Source organism: Talpa occidentalis, unplaced genomic scaffold, assembly GCF_014898055.3.
Source record: "Talpa occidentalis isolate TD23 unplaced genomic scaffold, MPIMG_talOcc4v2.1 talOcc4.10, whole genome shotgun sequence".
NCBI lineage: Eukaryota > Metazoa > Chordata > Mammalia > Eulipotyphla > Talpidae > Talpa > Talpa occidentalis.
Window position 1 is genome coordinate 61,123,197 of NW_023600993.1, and position 27,365 is coordinate 61,150,561.

The 27,365-nt window shown below is 41.7% G+C and overlaps 1 protein-coding gene across 8 annotated transcripts in view; it reads left to right on the forward strand.

The window, feature by feature from the left end:
- IKZF1 (IKAROS family zinc finger 1) overlaps positions 1-27,365 on the forward strand; it is a 99,596-nt gene that overhangs the window by 54,181 nt on the left and 18,050 nt on the right. For 3 of the 8 annotated variants that reach the window (XM_054695822.1, XM_054695828.1, XM_054695826.1), the window contains exons 4-7: positions 8,125-8,184; positions 15,588-15,848; positions 21,531-21,698; positions 26,696-26,821. In XM_054695822.1, the coding sequence (XP_054551797.1) occupies positions 8,125-8,184; positions 15,588-15,848; positions 21,531-21,698; positions 26,696-26,821 (615 nt within the window). Of the gene's footprint in view, positions 1-8,124; positions 8,208-15,587; positions 15,849-21,530; positions 21,699-23,191; positions 23,257-26,695; positions 26,822-27,365 lie in introns of those variants that run through there. The other 5 variants (XM_037493366.2, XM_054695830.1, XM_037493358.2 and 2 more) reach the window with 4 other exon arrangements.

The window sequence follows — 27,365 nt, forward strand, 5'->3', positions numbered from 1 at the left end:
TTCACAGTGCTGCACGCAACCGCCTGTGCCACCAGGGGAGACCCGCTGAGTCACCTTTTGCTTGGAATTCTGACAGGGACACCTTGAGCTTCTGGAAGGGAGGGACAGCTGGGTTCCACCCTCTTTGTGTCCTAGGGGAGATTGCTTTATCTCTGGCCTCCCTGACGTGGGGCCTGGGCTCCTGGGATCTTTGGGGCTTGACACCACGCCAGCCATGGGTATGGGAGGGACACATCCCTCACTGTGGAGGTGGGAGGGAATGGCCAAGCGTATTTGCTGAGCCCCAGGGCACTAGACTTTTGGATGAAGGCAACAACAGGCTGGGGTTTGTGTCCTAGGCCCTTCTTCCTTGAAATATCTCCCCCATATCCAGGCAGACACAGCACATCTGCGACGTGAAGATGTTTTAAGGGCACAGGCAGCAACCATACTTTAGAAGGCTGGTCTGGCTTCAGTCAGTGAAAATATCTCTTTTAGACCTCAGCACTTCAATTGCCATTATCAACTTTTACCGATAGTGACAGTTCCCTCAGGATAAGTATGCTGCCAGGACATTGCCTCCAAAACTTATAGCCACATCAGTGAGGGCATGTGCCCAAACAGCCGCCAACTGCCCTGGCCTTGTGCTCACACTGCAGATGCTCCAAAAGCTCCGAGTTCCTGGCTCCTGCACCCCTCCCCCAGCTCCTCTTCTTCTCATTGTAGCAGGTAAACACAGCACCTGTTTCCTTGGGGAATCTGCCTGGTTTTCTGCCTTTAAGGACTGGGCACAGCCCATCTCTCTGGAGGCCACCTGCCCAACCCCACAGTCATAGCTGTGTGCATCCTGAATTACTTAGCACAATTTCCGTCTTAGCTGTGTGTGAACCAGTAGACATTTCCCTTGTTGGAATAAGATTTGGAATAGAAAAGTAAAATACAATTCAATTTTTCCCTTATATCTGGGACTCACATTATTTCAACCTCCCCTGGTGTAAGACCCTTCTGATTTGTAATTATATCTCCAATCATCATTACTTCAGTCCTTCTTTATTGCCTGAAAATACCCCTTTCCTTTCCTCTTTTTAAAGCTTGAAGTAAGTGTTCTCATTCTGTTTTTATTGTTATGTTTCCATTTCCTCATTTTTGTGATTTTCTTACAATTATAGGAGTTAGAGACAAACTTTAAAAATTCCTCCTGATACTGCTGTACTCTTGATACTTTCTAATGGGAAAATATGATTTGCGCCCAAAAAAAGGTGACTTTCCATCAAAAAATTATGAAGCAAGAAGGACATAACGTTTAGAAAATATCCCTAAGCCTATTCTTTAACCTGTTATATATTTCACTCCAAATTGTGATGAATTATGTCTAAGAGGATAGGTGAGGAAAAATTGTAAATGGCATCAAAAGAATTACTTAAAAGATAATTCCACAAGTGGAATCACTATTTTGAACTTGATGTTTTCTTGATTGTACTTTTGAGAAGAAAAGTCTTCGCTTATCCATTGCTCCCTTTCTCAATTACAGACTACTAATCATAGCATTGTCTCTCCTACGTAGTTCACCATCAAGAATTAAAATTGTGTTAGTAAAATATAAACAAAAATCAGGTCCCCAATTGTACTACATCAGGAGAAAGCAGTTCAGATCTCAGTTTATCCCAATCTGTCCATGGGAGCTGTGTAGTTTTGCCCCTTATCTGCTCTGGAGACAGATCTGACAGCTGTACTTTCAAGTAAAGCAAAGCTGACTTTGGCCATCTTTGTCTTGGTCCACTTGAAGGGACAAGAATTGTCCCAGGAATGGATAGTTAGCCTGAAGCACTGGAAGGGAAAGTAAAGGCCTTTGGAGGGTCAGTCCATCTCGTTCCCAAATGGAAGTGGTGACAACAAGGGTGTTTAGAGTGCAGGGAAGCCTGCACACACACTGCATTTTCAAATGTAACTAGCATTTTCCCTAAGGGCCTTTGCTCATTGTCACCACCAGGTCTTTATCCCTGTTAGTTTTCACTTGGTTAATGTTGGTTCAGTATAACTTACCCATAAGCCCTGAAGACTTTGTTGACAAGAAAATTGGCATTGCACTTATATGTCTGTGGTTTTCCACTAAGAAAATGGGCTACTGCACTTGTGTACTGGTAGAGAACAGCCTTCTACGTATCACCATGCGTCTGCACACAACCTGACAAAATGAATGATTGCTCCCATTTGATGGATGAAGAAACTGAGGCTTAGAGCAGTTGGACTTGACCTGCTCAGTCCACACAGCTGGCAGCAGGCCGAAGTCATATAAACCCTGCCTTCTGACCTCCATCTTTGTGCCCTGTTTCCCACCATGATCCAGAAGCTGCCCCTCTTTTCTATAAGTTGGTGGGTGTCCTTGCTGCCTGCTGACCAGTGAGCACCCAGTCTCCAGAAGGCTGGGATGTGATGGACACAGACAGAAGCCAGAGTACCTGTTCAAACAAACAAACAAAAACCCAGTCCATATGTGCTGGGTTTTTAGAAATTGAAGTACTGTGTACTGTCAAGAGTGAAGATTGCTCTTACTGACTCTTAAATGCCCCATAATTCTGGGAGCCTCACTTGTAATCAACACAGAAAATGCAAAGTGTCCTTTCATGTACTTTGCAACTTGTCATTTAATGTAGATTTTTTAAACTATTCAGATGCCATGACTGTCTTCAGAAAGTAAGAGTAGAAGGTGTTGATTCGAGAACCTTATAATGCACACCTTGCATGTTGAAGGTATTATATAGAAGGGCAAGAAGTGGGGAAAAGGAAAATAAAGTATTTGTAAGTCACAGTTTCTTCACTGGGCACACAATTAGACTGAAGACCCATGTCAGGTTCCAGAACTGAGCCTGGATTGCAAGGACTTTGAACTAGGGAGGGCAGAACTGTAATAACCAATAAAGGGGATCTGGGACCATGCAGGGTGCACAGTCCTGGGGAGGGGAGTCCTAGATGAACAAGGGATGAGCAAGTCTTAAGGAGGGGGAGTTCTGCTGGGATGAGGAGAACATGCCAGACTGTGACTGAGGGAATAGTTAGATGGGCAGCTGAATGGAAGCACTGCAAGGTTATTTGCATATGAAGTGTAGTTGGTGGGGTTTTGTTCTTGCATTTTTCTACAAGGCCTGCCCATTTCATTTTCTGAATAGCATTGTCTGCTGAGAACATTGCTGTCATTGCTGACTAGTCTAGGAGGATTTTGTCTCATGGTCACAGTACAGACCACTGGAAACTTTGGATGTCATCCAATAAAGGTAGCCTGAATATCACTAACTTAGGCCCATGGAAAGGCTGATTAGAAGGTAACTCTGACAGCAAAGTCAATGCCAGGTGTCAGAGAGGTAGCCATGGCAGCATGGGGGGTAGGCTGAGGATCTGGGCTAAGAGAGGCAACAGCTTCATGGATGTGCTGGATGTGATGCAATTGAAAACAGTAAGAGGAAAGTCTCAAAAGAAAGCAGAGAGACATTGACAGGTGGCCAGGATGGAGGTGAGAGCCACATGAGTTTGAAGGTATAGAATCCAGAGAAAAGCTCCCTTGGAACATGTAGGCTGAAAGATGGTGAGTTTGGATTTGGATGTGCTTGCTGGAGGCATGGAGAGAAGAAAGAACAGAGGTAGCAAGTGAGCCAGGGTGCATTTCCACAGCAGGAGGCCAGGCCACATCACTGCTTACAAATATTTTGCGTGCCCACTGATACATGACATTATATTGGGGCCACGCAGAATTCAGATCTGAATATGACACCATCATCTGCATGCCAGGGCCCCTGAAGTCTAGAAAGAGGACGCGTGAGATGGGAACCCATGCATGGAGGGAAGGAGACTTCCCACCGGTGCTCCTTGCTCTGTGTCTGTGCATCAGCCTTTAACCTGCCTGTGTTTTAGCTTCCACTTTTCTGGAGTGAACAGTAAGGGGATGTTAGATGTGATCTGTGTCTGATGAAACCTGGAGCTCTCTAATTTAGAGAATTATTTAAGAGTAGATGCCCACCTATGTATGTTTACAAGCGGGAGACTTTTCAGAGCACTGGACTTGGTCCCTCTTCAGGATGCAGCTAGTTCTCTACTAGGGGCCTGGGCTTGTTGTTTGGACTCTGGCTGGCCCCTGGCCCTCTCCTTTGTTTCTTCGCTGTGACCCTGTTGCTGGCTCAGTGGTGGGGGTGGAACGCGATCTTGTGAGGTACTGCATCTGAAAGCATTTCAAAGGTCATTGCAAATCATACACACATGATTAATAGGAGACTAATGATCTGACTGTGGCTGACAAACTAATGTAATTTAAAGAATACAGATAAAAGTCAAACTAAGCATATTTCTGAATTCTCCTGTATATAAATCTACATCTGCTTATTCTCGCCAGAAATTCATCATTGTCCTTTGATTTGGAATAGACTCTCTCCCTCTGGTTTTGAAAATACCAAGTATGTTTTATTCTTTCCCTAGGGTGACCACAACATCAAAAGTTCATAATTATCTACACAATTAAATACAAACCAAAAGTGTAATTGTGGGCCTTTAGTTTTCTTTCTAGAGTGTTCATCAACTTGATGATCCAAGTAGGATTCAGAATAAGGCAATTAACAATTTATATGAAAATTTTAGTGACAATTCTGGAAATAAAAATTTCTATCAAATGAGTCAAATTTTCTCTTGAGTAAAAGAATATAATTTGGGAAACTTAGAAAATTTGGCAACATAAAATCTTTTCCTCTCTGTATCCTTTTATAAAACAACGGCCTAGGGCCTCCCTTGGTGGCGCAGTGGTTGAGCATTAGGCTGCGAAGCTGCCCTCAGCCTCTGCAGCACAGGTTCCGTCCCCGGCCACAGGCGAGGGTCCCACATGGTGCGCAGACCTCTCCTGCCACACCCACTGCTCCCCTCAGCAGTGTATTTTGTCAGTCTGCCTGTTCTATTCCCCACTCTGGCTCTGGTGAATTCTCTCACCCTCCCATGCTTCTGACTGTACCCAGTGCTTGTATAAATAAATAAAAATAAATCTTAAAAAAAAAAAGGCCTAAAATTTGGGGTGGAATTTACTAAGGAAAAGAAGTCTGGGAGTCATTCATAGGTGAATCACTTCTCTGCCCCGAGAGTGACAGTCTGAAGGCCAGGAGAGGGTCTGCTGGGCCACACATCAGACTTAGCAGCAGGACTGTGATGAGGGACTCATTCTGCATCTGCAAATATCTCCTAGTGAGTGGGAAGAGGGTTGTGTGACTAATTTTAAAGCTGGTCTTATATGTACAAACATGTCAGAATGCCGGCACTGGGCTAGTAGGCTCAGGGAGTGCAGATATTAAGACACTGCATGTCCTCACTTGTATGAAGGTGGCCAGTATTAACTGGGCTGTTGATTGATGGCACAGCCAGTGAGGGCACACTTTCCAGTCACTGGTTGGAAATCATTTTGTTATGTGGGGGGCTCTATTGGTACATGTGCTATAACTCCTGTGTGTGGGAGTATGCATGTGTGTTTGGGTATGCACTTGCATGTACATGTATATGCTCACATGCAGGCCCAGCGAGTACGTGTTGGCAGCTTCAGCATCTCACACAATTACCAGCGCCTCTCAAGCATCATAAAAGAGAAAATACAGTTTCCCAGTGGCACTTACTGTGTGGGAGAATGTGTGTTTAGAACACCAGCGGTATTGTTGTGATTGGATTGGGTCTCAAAGTCACATATTTGTGTTCTGTCATCAGGAGGACAAATTCTAGGACTGCCTTAGAGTTCCAGTCTCCTCACTGATAAAATGGTGCTCACTCCTGCCTCATAAGATCACAGTGAGGGTTAAAGACAATTTATGGAAATTGCTTTGTCAGTCCCTACTATTCACAAAGCTCCTTATGAGAAGCTCCCACCAGGCACTGAACTGAGTAGAATAGCGTGAGGTAGAAGATGCCAGTCTCAGCTAGAACTGAGTTTCCACATTTTGCAGTCATACATAATTATCTATCCATGTAGAATAGCATGCTCTTCTTTACCTTAAGTGTGTGAACTTCTCTGATGTATGAGCAAGAGTGAATCCTCATCAGTTCAGTTTGCCTAGAAGGAAGTAGAATATCTCCACAGTTGTTGTTATGTCTTGCTGTGTAAACTTTTTGCAATTTTTAGGGACTCAAATAGCTAGGACCGGAATTTAAAAGTGAATTTAAATTATACTAGACAAAAAACTAATTCTCTTCAAAAGTGATTAAATTTAGTGTCCAGTGATGTATTATAATATTATTTATATTAAATGCCAATGTGTATAATAGAAAGCATTCTAATAAAATTACGTATTTCAAGGCTTACATTTTGGCTAGCCAAGAATTGTATAAGTCAGCATTTCCTAGTGGTGAGAAAGTTTTTAGATTAATTGTATTCAGTACTGTTAGTTTACCAGTGAAAAGCCTCTGTTCTGTGGCATTCATCCATATACTCAGTGGCCAGCTGTGGCCCATGGAGCTAAAGGAAAAGGTTAAGAAACTGACTTTAGGGGCTTCCCTGGTGGCACAAGGGGACAGCACTATGAAGCTATCCCACAGCCACTGCAACACGAGTTCAATCCTTGGCCAAGGAGCTGACCCACTTGGCACAGCAGGCCTCTCCTATCTCACCCGTTGCTCCCCTCAGTAGTATATTTCAGTCAATCTGCCTGTTCTGCTCCCCACTCTGTCTCTGGGGAATCCTCTTATCCCCACTCCCACATCTCTGGCCTACACCCTAACTCGGTGTGTATAAATAAATAAATTTTTAAAAAAAGAAAAAGAAACTAACTTTAAGTCAAGTCATAGTGAAGCTCCAGATCAGCAAGATCTTAGTGTTAATGTAACATAATCAGAGGATCTTATATTATGTCACATATTATAATAGTCTTTTTTTAAAAATGTAACACCTTAAAGCATCTTTGTTACTCTTCATTGTCTGGGATGGTGCCTATGACACAGCAACTGAGGTTGAAAAGTCGAAAAAAGGGTTAAAGATCAGTAAAGATGCCAAAAGTTAAAAGATCATTGTGAATTCAGTATCACTTCGTTGGCAGCAAACCACTCAGTGCCAGGACCCCGACAAACTAACTGGCAACAGGGCCTGCCGCACCTGCATGTGGCAGCATTCTCCATTAAACTTGAACAATCAAGAAACATTATAAATAGGAGAGAATGGGTTTGTTAGGAAATAATTAAGCTAGTCTTTTCAAGGAGTGGCTTTAGAAGTGTCTCCCAAACTATGTTAACCCATTATCCCAATATTTTAAAAAGGTTTTCCATAGGAAAATAGAGTCTGTATTCAGTAAGTTTGGAAAATACCAGCTAAGTGAAATTTGGTAGTTCTGTTTCCTGCAAGACACCATAACCTTTACTCAGCTAATTCAGTAGTTCATCTGACAAGTTTGATTCAACAACTACACTGTGATTATAACTCTGAGTCCCTAGATGCCACTCTTGGAGGGAAAATTTGTGCATGTCTGTGCGCACAACGTGTGCATGTGTAGTATCTACGATCCTAAAACACAGGCACACCCTGGAAAACTCTGGCCTATAAAACAGAATCAGAACTGGCAAATTTGACCCATTATGAGAGTATGAGAGCAACTGACAAAAAGACTGGCAGAAATGAGGAGCTCTTCTTGAGGTAGGGGGAAACAGTGATTTTTTTCCCCATTCATCGTGTTGGATGAACATTTCTAATCTTCTGTGCATATTTTCTAAGAAAAAACTGAATGACTAGCATGGCTTCTGCCATCACCCCCTAGGAGACACAACACCAGGGAAACAGGTACCCTCCCCTAAGAACTTCAGTGGTGATGGTGACTCAGGAGTAGCCTGAGCCACTTTTGCTGAAGGGTTTCTCACAGATCTGGAAAGCTTTAGGCTACTGCCCCTGCAATATTTCACACACCTGAAGTCCCTCCAGACACCCTGTGTGATATAGTACCTTGAGCTCAGATCTCCGGGAATTATAGATTTATATCACTGTGCTGCTTTTTCAGTTGACTTAGAAGGGCTAGCAGTCACAGATTAGAAACTAAATAATGGTTTTGAGCAATAAGATATTTAAAAAAAAATAATGCTTTCTTTAAACTCTTACTGTATCTCTCAAATGGAATCACAACCCAGCTTTCTTTTCCTTCTTTATTGCAGTTACATATGGGGCTGATGGCTTTAGGGATTTTCATGCAATAATTCCCAAATCTTTCTCTCGTAAGTATATGCTTTGTTTCTAGAAAAATGGAGGTGTGGATTCATTTCATGCTCAGCTTCCACAGTGTAAATATTTTGAATGCGTGTGTGTTTCTTCACCACCTTCCTTCATGCTTGAAGAATGAGGTAGATGAAATGCTGACCATTCTGTTCATTAAACCTTCATTGCGGGGGGGCAGCGCATGTACAATAAAGTAACATACAAGAAGGTTCTAGACTTTTGAAAGATGTAGTGTTGGGTGTGCCTTCTGTGGTGACAGTGGAGTAATGAAAGGATAGAAGTAATAGTGGAAATAATAGAAGTAACAATGAAATAATACTGTTAAATAGTCTTATGATGATGATTATCTTCTTTGTACTGACTATGATGATAAAATGCCCAGGCAGTCTGTCACCATTAAACAGCATGGCATGTTTTGAAGATAAGTTTTACAATTTGTAGGACAGGAGAAAGATGCATGTTCTCTTTCTGTTGCTCTGAAGTATTAATTTCAGATCCTGGAAGAGAAAAATCACAGGCTTCAAGGACATTAGTCCGTGGTGACTGCTGCCTGAGCAAACACATTTAGTATTTCATGCATGGGGGATCTTCCTGATCTGAGCCTTTAAACTCAAAGCAGGTGCTAATTTCATTTTTCTTTTTTAGGTGTTGAAAGATGATAAATGATAGATATATTTGGACAATATTCTTAAAATAGTATTTTAAGGAATGGAGAGTGCTTTTCAAAAATGTACAGATAAATTTTAAAGTGATATAAGTTGGTAACCGCCTTAGGACTTAAGACTTCAGAGGCTGTATTAGTCAATTTTCTAGTATTAAAAAGCAACATCAGAAAACAGGTCATGCCAGTTAATGCTGTAACAATTAGTAATACATGCTCTAATGTAAAAGGTGATAGTAACAGTTAAAGATAGGTTTCTGACATCCTGGTTATCAAAACTCTGGAGTCTAATGGATTTAGAATAACAACCTACATGACTGTTGTTCCTGCATGTAAAAGTTATAGACATCTTTCTCTTACCAGTGATCCATTGATTCAACTTTAAAGCAATATATATTAGGTTATATAGGTGTGTGTGTGTGTGTGTATATATATATATATATATATATATATGTTTATATATGTGTATGCATGCTTATATGACTAAACATTAAGGAAGTATGACAGAGAAATATTCATTTTGAAATGAGCAATCACTTCGTTAAAGTATTGAGAAATCAGTTTCACTTAAGACCAAGAAGTACATTCTGAGACATCTTTCATTAAATCTGAAGAAAATTTTAGCTCAAATACATTGTCATGTTGAAACAAGTCCTTTGGTGAAGACTTCAGTATGTGAAAAATTGCTGCACACAAGCACATGATACTTGTATCTTTCATAAGGCAGATGATACATGTTTTGGTACACTGCCTGTCTATATGTTTATATAAATGGTTATCGTGTTATTAATATCTCTACCCACCACCACATACCCAGATGAATGTTGATCATGACTTCTCCACCTAACAGCAACCAAACTGTTCTGAGCCAACATCACCACCTAGTGGTCATGGTGGAGAATTGCCCTCCTTACCACTCAACTTGGTCATCTTGAAAATGAACCAACCACCTCCTCTATTCCCAGTGTGCGTATCTAGTTCCTTGAGAAAAATGTACATATGCTTGTAATTCATTCATTTTTTTTCATACTCTTCCACTTGCCTTTCCATGATTTTATTCCATTCAAAGTCCTAAAACATCAAGCAAGGAGAAAAATATTTTTAATCGTATCTTGACAAGAAAAAAAAAACACATTTTAAATTGAATAAATTATAGTAAATGGTTTCATTAACTTATAAAGACTTAAAAGTTTTCAAAAACTGTTCTATAGTCAGTATGAAAACCTCTAAATAGCTCCTCTTCATCTCAAAATTTTTATTCTGCTTATGCAGGGTATGTCTCAAATATCTTTATTCCATTTGATTTTACTTGCTAGTTACCAGTACTACAGGAATATTTCTGTCTCTTATTTTTTTTTTCATTTAAAATATTCACCATTTCTAGTGTATATGGTCTAAACTCGTATCACTGTGACAAATCCAGAGTATCTTTCCAATAGGAAAATGCAGCCTGAGAAAATGTATTTTACCAGTAAATATAAAGACACATTGTAAAAAGGAAAGAAAAATGAAGAGGAAGCAAAACCCATTTGTAAGGTGGGGACTGCCAGTATACATTATACCTATGCATTAAAATGTTTTAATCATTCATGAGCACATGCAATGCTTGGCAGCCGACTGACACCCCTTGGCCCCTCTGACCTCTGAGTAACCTACATTCTCCACATTTATCCATGCTAAGCTGTTCTATATGCTGAAGTCAACCTTCTGGTGTTGGGGGTCTCTCTGGGACAGTTGTGTTACCAGCAACATCAAATCCCATTAAATCAGGAAGCAGATTTTAACTTTTTGTCATTTTGGTAGCACCTGAGAAGTATAGCAGCTTTTGATTCTGGATTAGAAGGCATCCACTCTTAATATAAGCCACATTTATTAAATAATAAAATTGGGCTTCTGTCCATTAACTCTCAGCAGTCAATGAAAGAGCTATGGGGCAGAGCCGAGTGTCAGAGTAACAAAACACACAGGCTCCACTTCATGTTCTATATTTAATCAGTTCAATTCAGAACCTTACTGAGTTCAACATTTTTCTAAGTGGTGGGGGCATAAAGTTACAAAATATTTATAAGTATCCCGATATTCAAGGAGAACATAACATTTCATAAAAGCAATACCACAGTGAGGCAGTTCCTGCTGCGAGGCAGTGGAACAGATTGGGTTCTTTAGGAATATGTAGGTTCTACACTGTCAACATAAATCTTTGGTAGCTTCCCATAGAGACTCATCTGTGGGATGGACCAAAGTCCAATAAAAACAAATTAAAAAGAGATTGACTAGTTCATAGAATTGATTTTGGGGTGGGTCTGATCTGTACTATTCAAGGAGAGGCAATTTTGAAGAAAGTAGGAGTCATCACATGACATTCTCAACCGAATAAAACATGGGTCTAGCATATCCCTTGGGTGGGGTGTCTGAACATGAAACTGCCATGAAATGAACAGCTAAAGTGAATTCCCACACCCATCCTTCGACTCCATCATTAGTTGAAACAACTGCTAGGGCCATTGCTTGTGCAGGACCGTGCAATTCAAAATAACAGAACAAGAAGCATGCAAACTTAGTGAGCCTGCGCATGTACCCCACCATCACAAAGCAAACTCTACTTGGTACTTTCCTCCATAGAGAAAGAGGCAGAGATACAGGACCAGGTCCCCCCATCAAGTGCCACTTGGGTAAAAGGGAGCCTGCAGGAGTAGCCACGGTGCTCCAAGCATCACCCTCCACCTGCCCGTGCTTTGTGGAGGCCTCCTAGGGCTGAGTCTGCCCTCTTGGAGGAAACTGAGTGCTTCTTCACCTCTCTTCTGTGCCATCCTGTTTGTCCCACATTCCAAGGGAGACCCTCCTGTGCAACCTCTCTGCACCAGGGTCTATTTCCAGCAAGTACAGTGCCATTGAAGTCCTCTAGGAACTGATCTCAGTCCCCACCAATGTTTTTCCCTCAACCCACACCCCAGACTCTGCTTGCTCTTTTAAAAGGTGGCATGTGGCCTGGCTAGTACAAGGGACTCAGATTTCAGTCAAGTGGGACTCATACTGCCTTTTATGTTTTTCCTTTTTCTGGCCACATCACTACTTGAGCTTACTGTGAGCTAAACCCCAAAAGCTAAGACCCCTCCATCTGAACTTGTGTTTCTTGGCTGTTAATTTCATTTAAGTGGGTCTTATTTAGATCTGTTAGATTTTGACTTTGAGATCTGCTCTGTTTAAGACTGTTTCATGTCCTGATTTCTATCATCTGAGAAAAAAAAAAAACAAAACAGCATGTTATCTGTGCTCTCTTTCCAGCCAGATGAGAGAGCCTCCTCCTTAGTGGGCAGCAGTCCCTCCAGTTCTCCATACAACCAGCATCTAATTTGCATTTGTCCACAAAATGTGAAAACCTTTCCCCATATTTAAGGATAATTCCCACAGGCTGGCATCCTACATGCCCAGGCTGGCAGAGTTGTCCACTTGATCTCACCAGGACCCCCACCATCATTCTCACCCTCTCTTAAAGACCCTTCCTGTCATCCTGAGGCTCACAATTTGTTCCCAGAGACCACCAAGCTTCCAGCTCTAAAACATTGGGCTCTTGCCATCTAACTCCTACTTTTAAATGTATTTGGCCTTTGCTTCTACAGAGCCCTCTGTCAAGTTCCCATGATTTAGATTGGCTTCCTTGACCCTGCCTCAGTGTTGTGGGATAATGTCTGCATACTTTTTTCAAAAACCTAGAACATAACAGTATCCTGGACTTGGTTCTTTGAAATTTGCTTCTTCCAGTTCTAACATACCTACCTAATATTGTACCTGCATTTTCATGGTAAATTATAATAGACTTGTGTGATTTAGAACACCCCCCCTTTTTGTGGCTCTATTACAGTTCTCAGAGAAAATATCATAGGCACAATTGTGACAGAGTCCTGCCCTTGAAAACCACTAGTCAAATGAATGACTGCTATCAAGTCTCCTGGTATGAGGGCCTTTGTGGTGTTTGAGGTGACCACTGCCCCATACTTTCTCTGAAACTGCCTCTGTCCCTGTCCCTTCTGATATGGCTTGACCTCTGCAAGCTGTTGCTATACTGGAGAGTGTTAGACATCAGAAACCTCAGGGCTGTCCCCTGCTCTCCTGCTCTTGCTCCTGTTCCCTACCACACAAGCCACATAAAGCGTGCTGAAAAACTACCCTTCCTCTTAATAATGATGAACAAGTGAGAGTTTCTGGCAGGTGTCAATGTACCACACATGGACTTGTGTCTTTTGGAAAACAAGAATTTACTAGCTAGTAACTGTGAATTTATTAAATGAATCAAGTGAAGGAACACACTGAGGGGATTATCCCCTTGCTGTTCATCTGTGTGGTTTCCTTCTCTTGCCACGGGGGTCCCCAGTCTGTCCTCTGTACCACAGTCCTGTGTCTCAGCTCCAGTGGTTGGAGGACTTGCCACACAACAGTAATTCATTCCACCATGTTCAAGAATGCCACCTCACTCTCAAAACCACAAGATGGGTGATTAAAAATAATCCCCAGTGATGAAGTTCAGAGAGCTTTGAAACTTTATTGTCAGTGCTTCCAGAGCATTCCAGTGCAGAACTTGGTGAACAGTTAGGCTCTAGGAAATTAGCTTCCACTCAAAAATACCAAGGCCATGGCCCTGAGAGTGCTGATTGCAGACCCCAGAGTTCAGAGAGTGCCCTGGCCAGATGGCACCCCAACATCCCTTCCTGACTTGTCATTTACACTAGTGGGCCAGCAGGATTTGAACCCCCTTGTCCCTGATGGCTGGGAGAGATTGCAGGAGGTTACTGAGAGGCAGGGTCCTTCTGAGTCTCTGGTCCTTAGAACCCTGTGGGAAGCACATTTGGAGAATCCCCCCATACCTGATTCCCCAGAATGCTCTTGCATGATCCTGGGGCCTGATGGGAAGAGATACTCCCTCACTTCTGGGATCTCAGAGTCCACAGTGAGGACTGTGGCCCATGTTCCAGCTCATTATCCCACTCACTTACTCTTCATAAATCTTTTGTCCAACAAGTGAATGGAAATGTCCTCACAGTATAGCAGTTAGGCATGCAGGTGCTGGAACAGGCTGCCAGTTGGTAGCTCTGTAAACCTAAGGCAAGATGTTCAGCCTCTCTGTGCCTGAGATTCTCCATCTGTCAGGACAATAGGAGTACCTCCCTTATAGAGGTGCTGAGCATTAAATACCACAGTGTGAATAAAATGCCATGTGCCTGACTCCTGCTTAGGTGCCATTAATGTCACTAGGGTAAGACTGAGCACCCTCCACCCAAGGCTCTGTCAGGATGCACTTCCACTTACCATGCTAAGTCACTGTCCTAAACTAGCTTCGACTCTACACTTCAAACTCTACACTCCCAAATCAAAAAGAATGCATTGAATAAGAATAAAGTGTTACTAATTTATTATTGAAAGCAGTTGTTCTCAGGCTTGACTGAACATCAACATTCCCTGGAGAACTCAACGAAACAAGTTTGGTGAGCCCACCCCAGAGTTAGTATTTCAGCAGGTCTGCTGTAATGGAGTTTGCTCTTCTAACAAGTTCTCTGTGATACTGATGCTACAGGTCCAGGGACCACATGTGAGAGCCACCAATTCAAAAAATTGATCAAGCATTTTGTAGTGGTGACTGTCATCTGCCTCACTGATGATCTTACTTGGTGGAATTTCTCTGTCCACCCTTCATCTGTAGACAGTGTGATGGGAAAGTCATGACTGTCAGCATCACTTCTGTCCCCAGTGTTGGATTTGTCCATTTACCATCAGTTGGTGTTTCAGAGGAGTGCAAGCTAAATGTCTCCTGTTTTCTTTACCAAGAAAAAAATATGTGAATGAGATAAATAATTGCCCTCAATGTGACTTAAAGGAAATAGTAGTGCAGACTAAATGGTGGTTATTGACTTTTTCAACACCAGCCTTTCACCTCCCACACATCTTTATCTTTGAAATGCTGTTCTAGCGCTCTTGCATTCATACACTATCACAATCTACTCTTTAGCAGTTGGAAGGAATGTGACAAATCATATAGCAAATCAACTTTAGGACACTGGTTTCATTATCATCGTGAAATTAAAAGGTGTTAGAATGATCATATAACAAAGAAACAAAAAAAAAATTTCAAGAAATCTGTAATGTGATGAGAAATCTAAGCATGTGTCTGCTAGGTTTTATACCAAAGCTCATTATTACATGAAAAACAGGAAGGTCTCATTTGTAAGTAAGAGAACTTTGTCAGGTTCCATAACCACTTACAAGGGATTTTGCCAAGTAAAGCCACACAGCATTGGGAGTTAGATGATATAGTCAGTGCTCACCTCTGGTGTAAGATTGTCATCTGGAGGACAGGGAGCAGGCTCCACCTGCAGTCACTCCAGAGACACCACAAGCCTGTGACTGTGCAGCCAGTGACTGTCCCCTGTGTAGCGCAGAGGCCTCTCATGTTAACATGAGATTTTGTAAGTAGCGTCTTCATGCATTCTTAGACACTGCCATCTGGATCTATCCATGCCAGGCAACTTGTTCCAAGCCTGTCATACCTTCCACCATATGCCCTGAGAGCCAGGGGAAACCTAAACATCTGAATCTCAGGGCTGCTGTCCCCATGATATAAGCTGCTAAGAACTTCTGTTTAGGGGCTCTTCACTTGCTCTTGGTTGTCTTTTTGCTGCTGTGTTGTTTTGTTTTTTTTTTTGTTTTTTTGCGATGACACTGAGTGGCACCCTGTATTGTTTCTTTCAGCCAGTAATGTTAAAGTAGAGACTCAGAGTGATGAAGAGAATGGGCGTGCCTGTGAAATGAATGGGGAAGAATGTGCAGAGGATTTACGAATGCTTGATGCCTCAGGAGAGAAAATGAATGGCTCCCACGGTGGCCAAGGCAGCAAAGCTTTGTCAGGAGCTGGAGGCATCCGACTTCCTAACGGCAAACTAAAGTGTGATATCTGTGGGATCATTTGCATCGGTCCCAATGTGCTCATGGTCCACAAAAGAAGCCACACTGGTAAGGCCTGGTGTAGTTCCCCCTTTAGTGGACTGGAAAAGGTTGTGGGGTGTTGCAGGAGGAAAATATTGTGTCTTAGTTGATGTTCTGAGCATGTTTCAGGTGGACTAGCAGTACAGCAGTGACTCCAAGTCCTAGCTAAGTGTAGAGTGCTTGTTCTAGAACAATAGAGTAAAGAAAGGACTTCTAAAATCCACCAGTTCAGCCTTAAAGATTAAAGCAATAAACAGAAAGGAAAAGTTAACGGCCTCATGTGCAAATCCCATCCAGGGCCTGACGTACAGCAGAGCTGCATCAGTAGGTGGCATGTGCTCAGTAGCCTACCCTTCAGGAAGTAAAATAAAAGAAACACAAAAAGAGATCGATACTCGACAACTTGATCCTCACATTTTCCATTGAGAAACTCTGAGTAAAACATGTACTTTCTCCTTTTTTTGTATTCAGACTAACAGGGCTTGACTTTTAGAAACATTAGTAAATGATGGAGTGACAGCAATATTTAGTCTTTTGGAAAAAGTTTAAAGTAAGTTTTCACATGGCTTACTCTCCAAAAGGTAAGACTTTAAATAAGATTTGATTACTACTAGTTTTCATCGCAATTGGTATAGAATTTAATACCAAAACCCTTGTCTTATTGGGCAGTGTATCAGGGGTTTTGAAAACTTAAAAGAATATACTATCCTGTGTCCAAAAGTGATAGTGTCCGATGACTTTGCCCAAACTCTCAAGATGTTTCACAATGGGGGGTGGTGTGGGGAAAGAGGGACTTATTTCTGCCACCCCATGTATTTGGTCCTAGCGATTAACCAATCACATACTTTTCCACCAAAACTATTGAGTCACTGCCACTGGCACTAAACAATCTTTGAAGTAAAATATTAATGAGATGCATTTTGCCATTAAATATATGCATGAGGTGCCTTTTGAATTGAACAGAAACTTTACTCTTCTGCCTAGAGGTGAACAAAACAATAAATTCACTGAGAGTTTGAACATAGCACATGGAAACCCTGAGCCATCAGTCCCTAGAGAGTGGCACGGGAGTCTCAGTAAACCCAGTGTCTGCCACCACACTTCACAGGAAAAACAAGATGGAAATCATACTGTGACATTTTGTAAGATGTCTCAGGAAAGAGACAATGAAGACTTGGAAATCACTGCCCTCTGTGATTCTTATATGCAGCCAAACAGATACATGTTTATCAAAAATGAAATTTGTTGAGCTTTTAAAAAACTTTGTTAGGAAATGCAGATCTTTGTGGAATTGTAATTTTTATATTTGAATAAGAGCTGTTGCCAAAATGAGGTAATACATCTGGAAAACTGTAAAATGTTTATTTTCAATAAGAATTCATTTTCAGTAAAAACATCATTTCTCACTTATACAATTAAGCAAGTTTTACTTTTCCCTTCATCCTAAAGTCATCCAGTGCAATAGACCCATCATATCCAGCCCTCAGTAAAGCTTGCAAGGGAATAGTCACACTCTCCCCTTCCATAATGAGGTGGAAATTAAAATGAAGGTAGGATACCTTGTGATGGACACTTTACAGAATATGCCAGGACCCATGTTAATACATTCCTGATGGAGGAAAAGACCTCACAAATGAATTACTTTCCTGCTAATTCATGTAAAGCCTGACTATACAGTGAATATTCTCTTAAATAAATATTTGATAAATGAATCAAATTCTGGCATACTAAATTGCCAAAATATAATGACTGCCTGCTCTGATAAAAAGAATAATTACATTTAATGAATAAACCTGCTAAGCACAGATATGCAGAGTGGAACCTGCAGTTTGCTGCCCACTTCTCCCCACAAGTATCAGCCAACATGTTGAGTCCTTCATTGCAGAGCAAGTAAATTACAGAAATAAGGACATACATGCAATCACTTTTATAGTTCCTTCCTTGATTTTTATATTTTCAAAAACAAAACACCTGAAACAGTGAACTCACAGGCTGTCTTCCTAATGTGTCTTCACTTGAATAAAAGAAAAGGTCACAGGTAGAAACAGAAATAAATACATTGGCCAACCAGGGTAAATAACTGGACATGCTGGAAAGGTTTTCAGTTTCCTGGGATCTGAGAGGAAGAGGTTAGGAAAGACATGTTTTGCTTCACCACCAACCTCACCCTGAATTCTCTAAGTTTAAAATGTTTCTACAGCGATGCTTTCCAGACTTTATGGGGCAAATAAGTCACTCAAGGATCCTGTAAAAATGCAAATTCTAATTCAGAGAGATCCACAGCATCTGCTGAAGGTGGGACTCATGATTGAATAACCAACTCTTTAAACAGTGTCACTGCAGAGTGCTCTTCAAGATTTTTCCCTGGAAGGTAGAGCTTGCTCCTGCCAGTTTCCAGTTCATCTGGGTGCTGACACTGCCTTTACCTCTACCTTTGCTCATGTCACCACCTCAATGAGTTACCATTGGTGCCATTTTCTTAATGGCTCATTGACACCACCACCTCCTTAGCTTTGCTGTTCAATTCCATACTTGAACTCAAGGGTAACAGTAATACCTTCCCCACTGACTTAATGCTGCATATTTGCATGGTGGGGTTTTCCTTGCACTCCAAGCTTCTTTCACACCACTCTTCCCTCTGAATTTTACATTAAGTCAGATTACATTAATGTAATCTTACATTAATCTTACATTATTCTAAAGGATGGATTTTTTTTTTAAATAAAGGTCAAGAAAAGTGTCTCAAGTTATGGTCATTCTGTACTGTCCTGTACAGAATGCAGGATGACTGACTCCATGCAGGATGCAGTCACCTTTGTTCAAAAGCAGCAGAAGCATGGAATACTCTATTCATTATAGTATTTCTCCAAGGTACCGTTTCAATAGGTCTCGGCCAATTCTTGCAATTCAGGTATTTTTTTTTAAATTCACCTTCTTCTGAAAACTCACCAATTTTATGATGTAGACATCCATGAAGACTTAACTTTTTTACCCAATTAAGTTATTAAAAGGGATTTGAATATTCTTAAAGAGCCTTCCTGAAACAACAGATCATTAGTCACTGGGATTTAAAACTGAATTTTGAATTAATCATAATTAAAGTCCTCATGCCACTTAAATAAAAGGAAATAGAACCTTGGTAAAACTTGATTTTACTTAGTTATAAAAAACAAGCATTGACCTGTAGGAAGCTAACAACTGACCAACAGAAGAACCCAAATAGCTTGGGCTGGGCTCTGTCCTCAGCTCTGGCCCGTGCTCCCTCTCCTATAAATCCCTCCAAAAGGAAACCACCTTGATTGGAGCTCTGTTGTCACTTCAGCGAGTATCTCTTCCAGTTCCCTTGCCCTGTATTACATATTCAGAAACAAATAAAATTCCGAGAACATTTGCTTGCTGTATTCAGAGACCAGCACAGCAGGATACCTAAACTGTTGACTCAAGTTAGAGGACTGATTTCACTCTTGAAACACTCATCTTTCTCTCTTTCCTGGCCTGTTCTTCAGGAGCGGAAGGGAGACATGACTGTAACAGCCTGGTCCTTTCTACCCTTGCCGACTCATGCTACTGCAGAGACATTGGCTGGACTGCAAGTTCCCACCTGGGTTTTCCCCTCAACCCCCTGGCCTCAGAGGAAGCAGGGAGCCCCAGCTCTCACAGTGTAAGGTTGGGTCTCTAGCTTTGAGTCATACCGTACACATCTGTGTCACTAGGCATGTCCCACATCCTTACCATAAGCATTTTTAGGACATGAGCTTGCCCAGCTGACCCACCATCCTGAAGGTCTACCCTGTCCAAGGAGAGCCTGGCCGGAGGCACACTCTGTTTCACCCCCACAGAGCTCTGCACACAGCCTCTGCTCTACTTCCCTTTTAACTCTTGTTCCCTTAGAGTACACACACTGTCACACACATTTGTGCCATGAAGGCCCAGAATGCTTCTAATATACAATTAAAAGTTCTCTCTATTGGACATTAACATAGATGGCTACCATCTATTTTAATTTTTCATCTAATGTTTGTAATGCAAAGATTTAGTTAGTTTTGTCTCACCATGCCACCTGCTTGACTTTAAAACCCTTCTCTGTTTGGCCAGATGTAGAATCAGGAAAATACTGAATATATCCTGGCTGATGTCAGGACCCCTCCTTTTGGTCTGTAACTGAATATCTTTGTAAATTAGTTTCAGCTTTTACAGCAGCATATCTGTCCTGTGAACTTGAAAACAAAACAAAAAAAATCAAGTAATTCAGGTTCCAATATAGACTTTTTAATTTAATTGGATGTAGATTTTAGTAGAACCAAATATAGTTCTGCTTAATAGCTTTTGATTAGTGCTGTCTTATTTGCCAAAATCATGTTCATCAATTGGGAAAATTATGAAATGTGCATTTTAACACATTCATCATTCCTAAGAAAAATTGTTACTAGGAAATGCATTTTCATGGTATCTTAGCACCAGAGATTGTAGTCACGTAGATATTTTCCTTAAAAATGCAGGTTTATTTTCAAAAAAGCTCCTTAAAAAAAGAGCTTTAATATTTACTTAAACATGACAAATGTATCACTCTTTTACATGAGACTTCAGTAAACTGTTTATCAATTCAGTCTAAGCCCAGTGACTACTCAATAGAATATTTCTTTTTCTCAGATACCTGTTTATCCCCTTATCTATATCCAAATATAGAGACATGTGCTGCCACAGACAGCAGAGGTTCAAATGATTTCTTAGACATAAATCCAATAACACTACTCTAGAAAGAATTCCTAACAATGTCTAAATTGCAGCTCTTAGGATACTTGTCCTGACACTAAAACTTGTCTCCTATAGCTGTAGACAAATAATATTTAAAGTTTTTAGGATTTATGACAGCAAAAAACAAAAAGCAGGAGATCTCAATGCAGGTCTGATTCTTATACCCTAGGAGACCAGGGACTGTTCTTTGGATGGGGGAGCGTGGCACTTCCTTCAGTTTCTTACCTTCCCACTTTATTCAATCAATACCTCCCCTCCCCCCACACCCACCCTTCTCTCCCTCTCCTTTCTCCACCCCTCCCTCTCCCTCTCCGCTTCCCTCTCTCTCCCTCACAATCTCTCTGTCTGTCTCTTTCCTGATTTGCCTGCTTAGGGACAGACAGGTAATGGAGAAGAAATTGAAAGGGAAAATACAGGGAAAATGTAAATGAAAAGAAGTTATTATAACTGTTATAATGAAGTGCCTTTCATTTAAATATAAGAATGTAACGCTGAAATGAACTTGTGATCCTGAAATGCATTTTTAATGAGTTTCCTTTTTATTTTGCTGCTTCAGTGGCATATTTTAAAGACCCTTTGAAAAAAGCCACATTAAAAACCCCACCAAATGCCACAACACGCAAAATTGGATATTGGTTTATTCCAAAACTGCTGATCAGGAAGAGTGGCTCTTCATCACAAAATGTTGCAGTCACTTTATTTAAATGAGTTTGAATTTGCATTGTGATGTGCCATTCTGATTTAGGAAAAAAAAATTAGATTTTCAGATCAAATTGACCCAACCAGTGAAGCGTTAAGGAGCTGGCAGGTTTAGTCTGAAAGCCTCATGTTCTATCAAACCTGCAGCCGGTGGAAGTCACCGGCCCCCGTGGGAAACAACTTTCTCGCCTGTGTCCTCCTCTTGTCCCCTGCGCTGAGTTTTGTTCTCAGAGACTCTGCCTCTCCTCTTCACAGGAGAACGGCCTTTCCAGTGCAACCAGTGTGGGGCTTCTTTCACTCAGAAAGGCAACCTGCTCCGGCACATCAAGTTACATTCTGGAGAGAAGCCTTTCAAGTGCCACCTCTGCAACTACGCGTGCCGCCGGCGGGACGCCCTCACCGGCCACCTGAGGACACACTCCGGTAGGTCCTTCGTGCACAGGCCAGCATTCGAGAGACTCCAAGGTCATGTGGGGTGCCCTGGCCCTTGTGTGGTATGTTTGGGGAGTCTCCTGATGGCTAACCTGGTCCCAGGGCACACCCTCCATCAGTCACTGGCCATCCCTGACTTTGACATCAGTGCCTCCCTGCCCTGTATTTTCTGATTTCCCAATGAACCAGAGGAAGTGGCAGGTGAAATCACACACACACACACACACACACACTCTCTCTCTCTCTCTCTCTCTCTCTCTCTCTCTCTCTCTCTCCTGCGATCTCACCTCAGGTATGTAGAATATTTCAAAAGGGCCTCCCCATCCCATTTAAGTGGGAAATTTTTAGCATTATACTGCTAACACACCAAAAGTTTCCAAATACATTTATTTATGTTAATGTTAAGCCACATTTAATACTGTTATGTATTCAACAGCTGTGATGATTAGGGTAGTTTTCTCTGCAAAGGAGGCAGACAAGTCAATCTGTGACCTGTTCCCAGAAATTCCTGCCCCAGTAGGCCTGAGTATAACTGTCCCTCCAGAATCCAAATGAGGATTGGAGAAGTCAGTGTAGAGCTGTTACCACTGCATTCCAAATAATCCAGAGTCTCAGTCTCATAATTAGCTTGGATGTGCAGCAATTCTAGAAGCGCTCCTCACTGATAAACCCAAATACACCATTGCTTAGATGAGATCTTCTATGTCCTGACAGTCTTTCCTCAGTATTTCATTACTCAGAAGCCCATAATCTTACAGGAATTTTTTTTTTATGTGTAAAAGAACCTGGGTGTAGGTCAGAGGTGCAGGGAGTGAGAGGATTCACCGGAGACAGAGAGGGGAGCAGAACAGGCAGATCTACTGAAATATACTGCTGAGGGGAGCATCGGGTGAGACAGGAGAGGTCTGCAGCACCATGTGGGTTGCTCCCTGTCCAGAGATCAAACACAGGCAGTAACAGTGATAGTGCTCCAATTAATCCCTATGCCACCGGGAGGCCCTTACAGGAATCTTAAGAGAAGAAAGTTTAAACATGATGCTCAGACATACACATCACCCAGCAGGGATATTTGACTTGGCACCTGTGGAGGACACCAGGGAGAGATTGATGGGGCCCTTGTCCCTGCCCTTGGAGAGCTCACTGTCCACACTGTTCCTCAGGGACTGCTCTGAGCACATGGTGGAAGAGAAAGGTGATGCAGACCTCCTCCCACATCTCCAGAGTAGCAGATGGGAGGCACCTCTTATGAGGAGGTGGGCTGCTCCGACCTTGGGGAAAGGTTCATCTGCACTCAGATCACTTTGTTCCCAGATGCCATGAGTGTAGATAATGTCAGGGTTTTTAGAGGCCTCTTCCCATACCCATTGACTGATCATCCAAGGGAATTCGTTCCCTGGTGGGGGAGACTGGCACACAGTAGCTGAGCAACCACGTGTCACAGTATCATGACAGTGTCAGAGAGGGCACAGGGAGGCAATCATCAGTCTCCAGAATGGGAGGCTTCAGGAGAGACCTCCATTACAAAGTGTGCTGGTGTCCATGCTGAAAGGTGAGTTTCTCAAGTTTACCTTCAGAGAAGTTCCAAGTGAGTGTGTAATTCTGTAAATGATCCTAGACAAGGGTGAGGAACACACTTAAGCAAGAGCTGTGTGAAACTTGGACTTTCTCCTGCAAGTGGCACCTGCAAGAAATCAGTCAAGAGGCAGGTGGGAGAGGAGTAGCAGGGCCTTTGGAGTACTAGGTCCCTCATAGATTTGACCAGGCCATCTCCTCTGCATTCTATCACTTTCCTAAGAGTCAACATGTAAAAGCCTCCCCCAAATTCTCCTAATTTGAAAACTGCCATGATTTGGGTGGGCTTCTTAAAATCTTCCCAGAAAGAAGCCATGCAAAACCAAGGAGTTGCTCCTTCCACAGAGCAAACAAGTCAGCAGGGGTGACTGTGGGGCCAATGCCACCCCCTCCCTATCGGGGACAGGGCATGTTCATGCTGGGATGACTTTGCTGCATTGACAGGGAGAATAGGTGACTCCCCCAGGGTGGGACAATGACAACATGTTTATTATTTTTTAATGTTTACATTATTATTTTTTTAATGTTTAATGTTTACATGTGTCAGTAATGAGAGGCAGATGTATTGTCCCACTTAGAGATTAAGGTCGTGTTGAAACTAAATGACAAGATTTGTGTAGTTGTCAGCTGTGACCACCACACAGGCTGTGTGAAGGGCCTAACAGATTATGTGCAATGACAGTGACACTGCATTAGGGTTGGGTCGATGTACATATTCCCATATAAGTGGAAAACATAATGACTCACCCTTTGCTTGATACCAACTATATCATCGACATGCCCAGATCACTCTACCTTGCAGCAGAAATGTCTCCTGCATTTTCAGTCCTTAAAACTTAAGTGACTACAAGCCTTTCTCTTTTCTTTCCTACTGTGAAGATTTGAACATCTAGTGCAGTCTTTCGTGTAATTCTGACTTCTGCAGTCTTTAGGTATCTTGCTCTGTGAATAGCTAGTTACTCAAGTAATTATATATAACAGAAGGCAAACTTTGGACAGTTTATGTCTAATATGGATCCACCAATGAACACATGGGTAGTGAGAAAAACATCATTGAGCCAGGGTGATAGTGAGTCTGCTGAAAAATATTTCATGTCTGAAAGTGCAAGACAAGTACCTCTTGGGAAAAAAAAAAAAAAAACAATGACTTCAGTTCTACAGGATGATTTCTCTAGAATGAAATGAAGACAAGTCTTATTAGCAAATGCCAATGTGCTCGCCTTTTCTTCTACAGCAGGATAGTCCACATCCCACTAAAAAGCATGACCAACCTCACCTTTTCCCTAGCAGCTGGTGATGGCCTGAGGTTCCAAAGATCAACATGGTAGAGGTGTTATAGCTGTGGAATTTATCCTATACTGATAACAAGAGGTGTTTGGGTAGTCTGGGTAAAGCAACTGCTGGGTAAGATTCCTACTTAAAGCTTCCTCTAGCAAGCTGAGCTAGATACTTTGTTTCCTAAGGAATATCAGACTATGTTTCAAGTTATAATTCAGTTCCATTGCTTACAGTTAACATATTTCTTACATATTGCTTACAGTTAATATGTCCCAGAGTGAAAATCAGTTATACTAAAAAACAGATATTTGCCAAAGTTCAAACATTACCAGGAAAGGGCTTTGAGTATTTCTGTATTCCATTAATTACTAAAGGCAGTATTCAATAAGATATGCAAATTTTGGTAACTGTATATTTCAACATCATTTCCTGGCATGGTTACACACTTTCTACAGATTTCTCCCATAGAAAATGTTCTAGTTGTCAAATGTTTGTTTTTCATCTAAGTCTTCTCTTCACCTAAGAAAGAGATTTGACCAATATAATTGGTTTAAACATTTTAACATCATTCCTATTTGGATGGTATTGAAATATGTGAAATCTAACAACATGAGAAGAAAGAATATTCTGGTCTTATGGTATAAATGCAGATTATATAAGTAATTGAAAATATTTTATTCATCTTGTTAGGGGGGAAGTATGTCCTGAGATAATCTCATACAGGCTTTGTGGACTCCACCCCCACTCCAGACTAAAGCCATCAGGACATTGGGAAAGACAAATCCCATCACCACCAAGGGGAGGGTGGCTGGGACCTGAGGGTGGAGTTGGGCAGCCAGGTTGGATATAAAAACCAGACACGTGGGCCTTGCTCGCTCTCTGGCTCGCCATCGCTCGCCTCCTGGCTTCACCGCTCCTGGCTGGCGGCCAACTCTGAGAGCGCCATTTTGGGATTCCTGATCGGCGGATCGGGTAGGACTCATTTAAAACTTTGTCTCCCACTTTTCTCCCAGAGCTGTACATTTCCTCATTTCCCTTTCCCTTGTAAATAAACCTTTTATTAACCTTTCACGTGTGCCTGCAGTAGAGCATTGATAAGTCCTTTTAAGCGCGCGGGTGAGGACCCACAGTCAGGCACCCCGTTTTGTATCGGGGTTGCTCTACAACAATCTCATCTCTGAAAATTCTCCCTCTTAAAGTCTTTAAACTTGAGCATGCTGTGAATTTAAGTTGTCCTTCGTTTCCTAAAACTCCACTTAAGAAAATTCAGGAAGGACTAAACACATTTTACTGAGCTGCACTACCCAATACAGTAGCCAATAGCCACATGTGGTATTTAAATTTAAATCAATTAAAATTGAACAAAATGAAAACATTGATTCTCAGTGGCGCTGGTTATACATTGATGCCTAGTAGTTCCAAATAGTTGGTGGTCACCATCTTGAACAGTACAAGGGCTACAGTATTGGACATCACAGGGAGAAAACACTCCCATCCTGTGGTAAGTCATATTGGACAGGGCTGATAGAGGAGTTAAGCTTGTTAATGTTCTTTGTGGAGAAAACAGAACTTTTCCAAGTGAGAACATGAAAATACACTCAGGGAATACTAATTTCATTAAAGTATACTTAGCCACTATACATTCTTAAAAACCCTTAAATTACCAGTTTAGCACCTTAGAATTTATTAATTCATTTTCATGATGTTAGAGTTAGAGTCGATATCATGACAGACCCAGCCCACAGAGTAGAGATATTTAGTTTCTATATTGTCCAACCACCATGCACCTTCCTCCTCTTTCTGCCCAGTTGTTCAGCGTTCACATTAAAGTACTGCAGTGGTTTGTTTCCTGCAGTTCAAGGATTCATTTAGTGTCCTCAGTAGGAAAGAATTTGGCAGTCAGAATAGTGGACAAAGTTAAAATGAAACAAGTCATAAGAGTTGTTGGTACAATCAGAGAAACCCTTGGGCATTAATAATTTTAAATTGAGTAATTTTGACTAACTTTTACCTCTCCAGAGTAGAGTGATTTTTGGGTTTTCTTGCACTTTTTGGTAATAATAGTATTGCATGCATTCCCACTACATAGTAAGGCTGATGTTTAATTGGGGTCTTGAACTCAATTGTGTTTTCTGCAGTTGGTAAACCTCACAAATGTGGATATTGTGGCCGAAGCTATAAACAGCGAAGCTCTTTAGAGGAACATAAAGAGCGCTGCCACAACTACTTGCAAAGCATGGGCCTTCCAGGCACTCTCTACCAAGGTAAGCCCTGAGAGCATGGGGCGGGCCTGAGCGAGGGGCGGGCTGGCCTTGCGCTGTGCCTCCTCAACGCAGATGAAGAAGGGCCCTCTCACGCACTCACCCTGGGAGAAAACACGGTTGCTGAACCACTGGGAACGAAGGGAAGCTTTTGGCTTAGGGAAAATATGATTTTCCCTAAAATCATATTTCACTAGAGGCACACAGATCTTCCCAACCTTTAAATCCTATTCTCACCTTGGAGTACTTGATTTGAAAACCCCCCACTTTAATATCTGAGGACTTCTTCAATAGTGACCCTTGAAAGTTTGGAGTTTGGGGTTTTCTTAAACCTAGAGTATCGATTGCTTCTTTGTGCTTAGTAATCGAAATAAGATGAGAAATATTGTTTCAAAAGCTTTTTTGTGTGTGAAATTGATCAAATAAGAGCTTTCAGGTTGTGTTTTCCCTCATCAGTTTTAGCACCAGAACATGAGAGAGAGCTTGTTGGAAGAGCTGACAGGCAATAGTGTTGAGCCTGTCACAAGATTCAAGGAAAGCTTTTTTT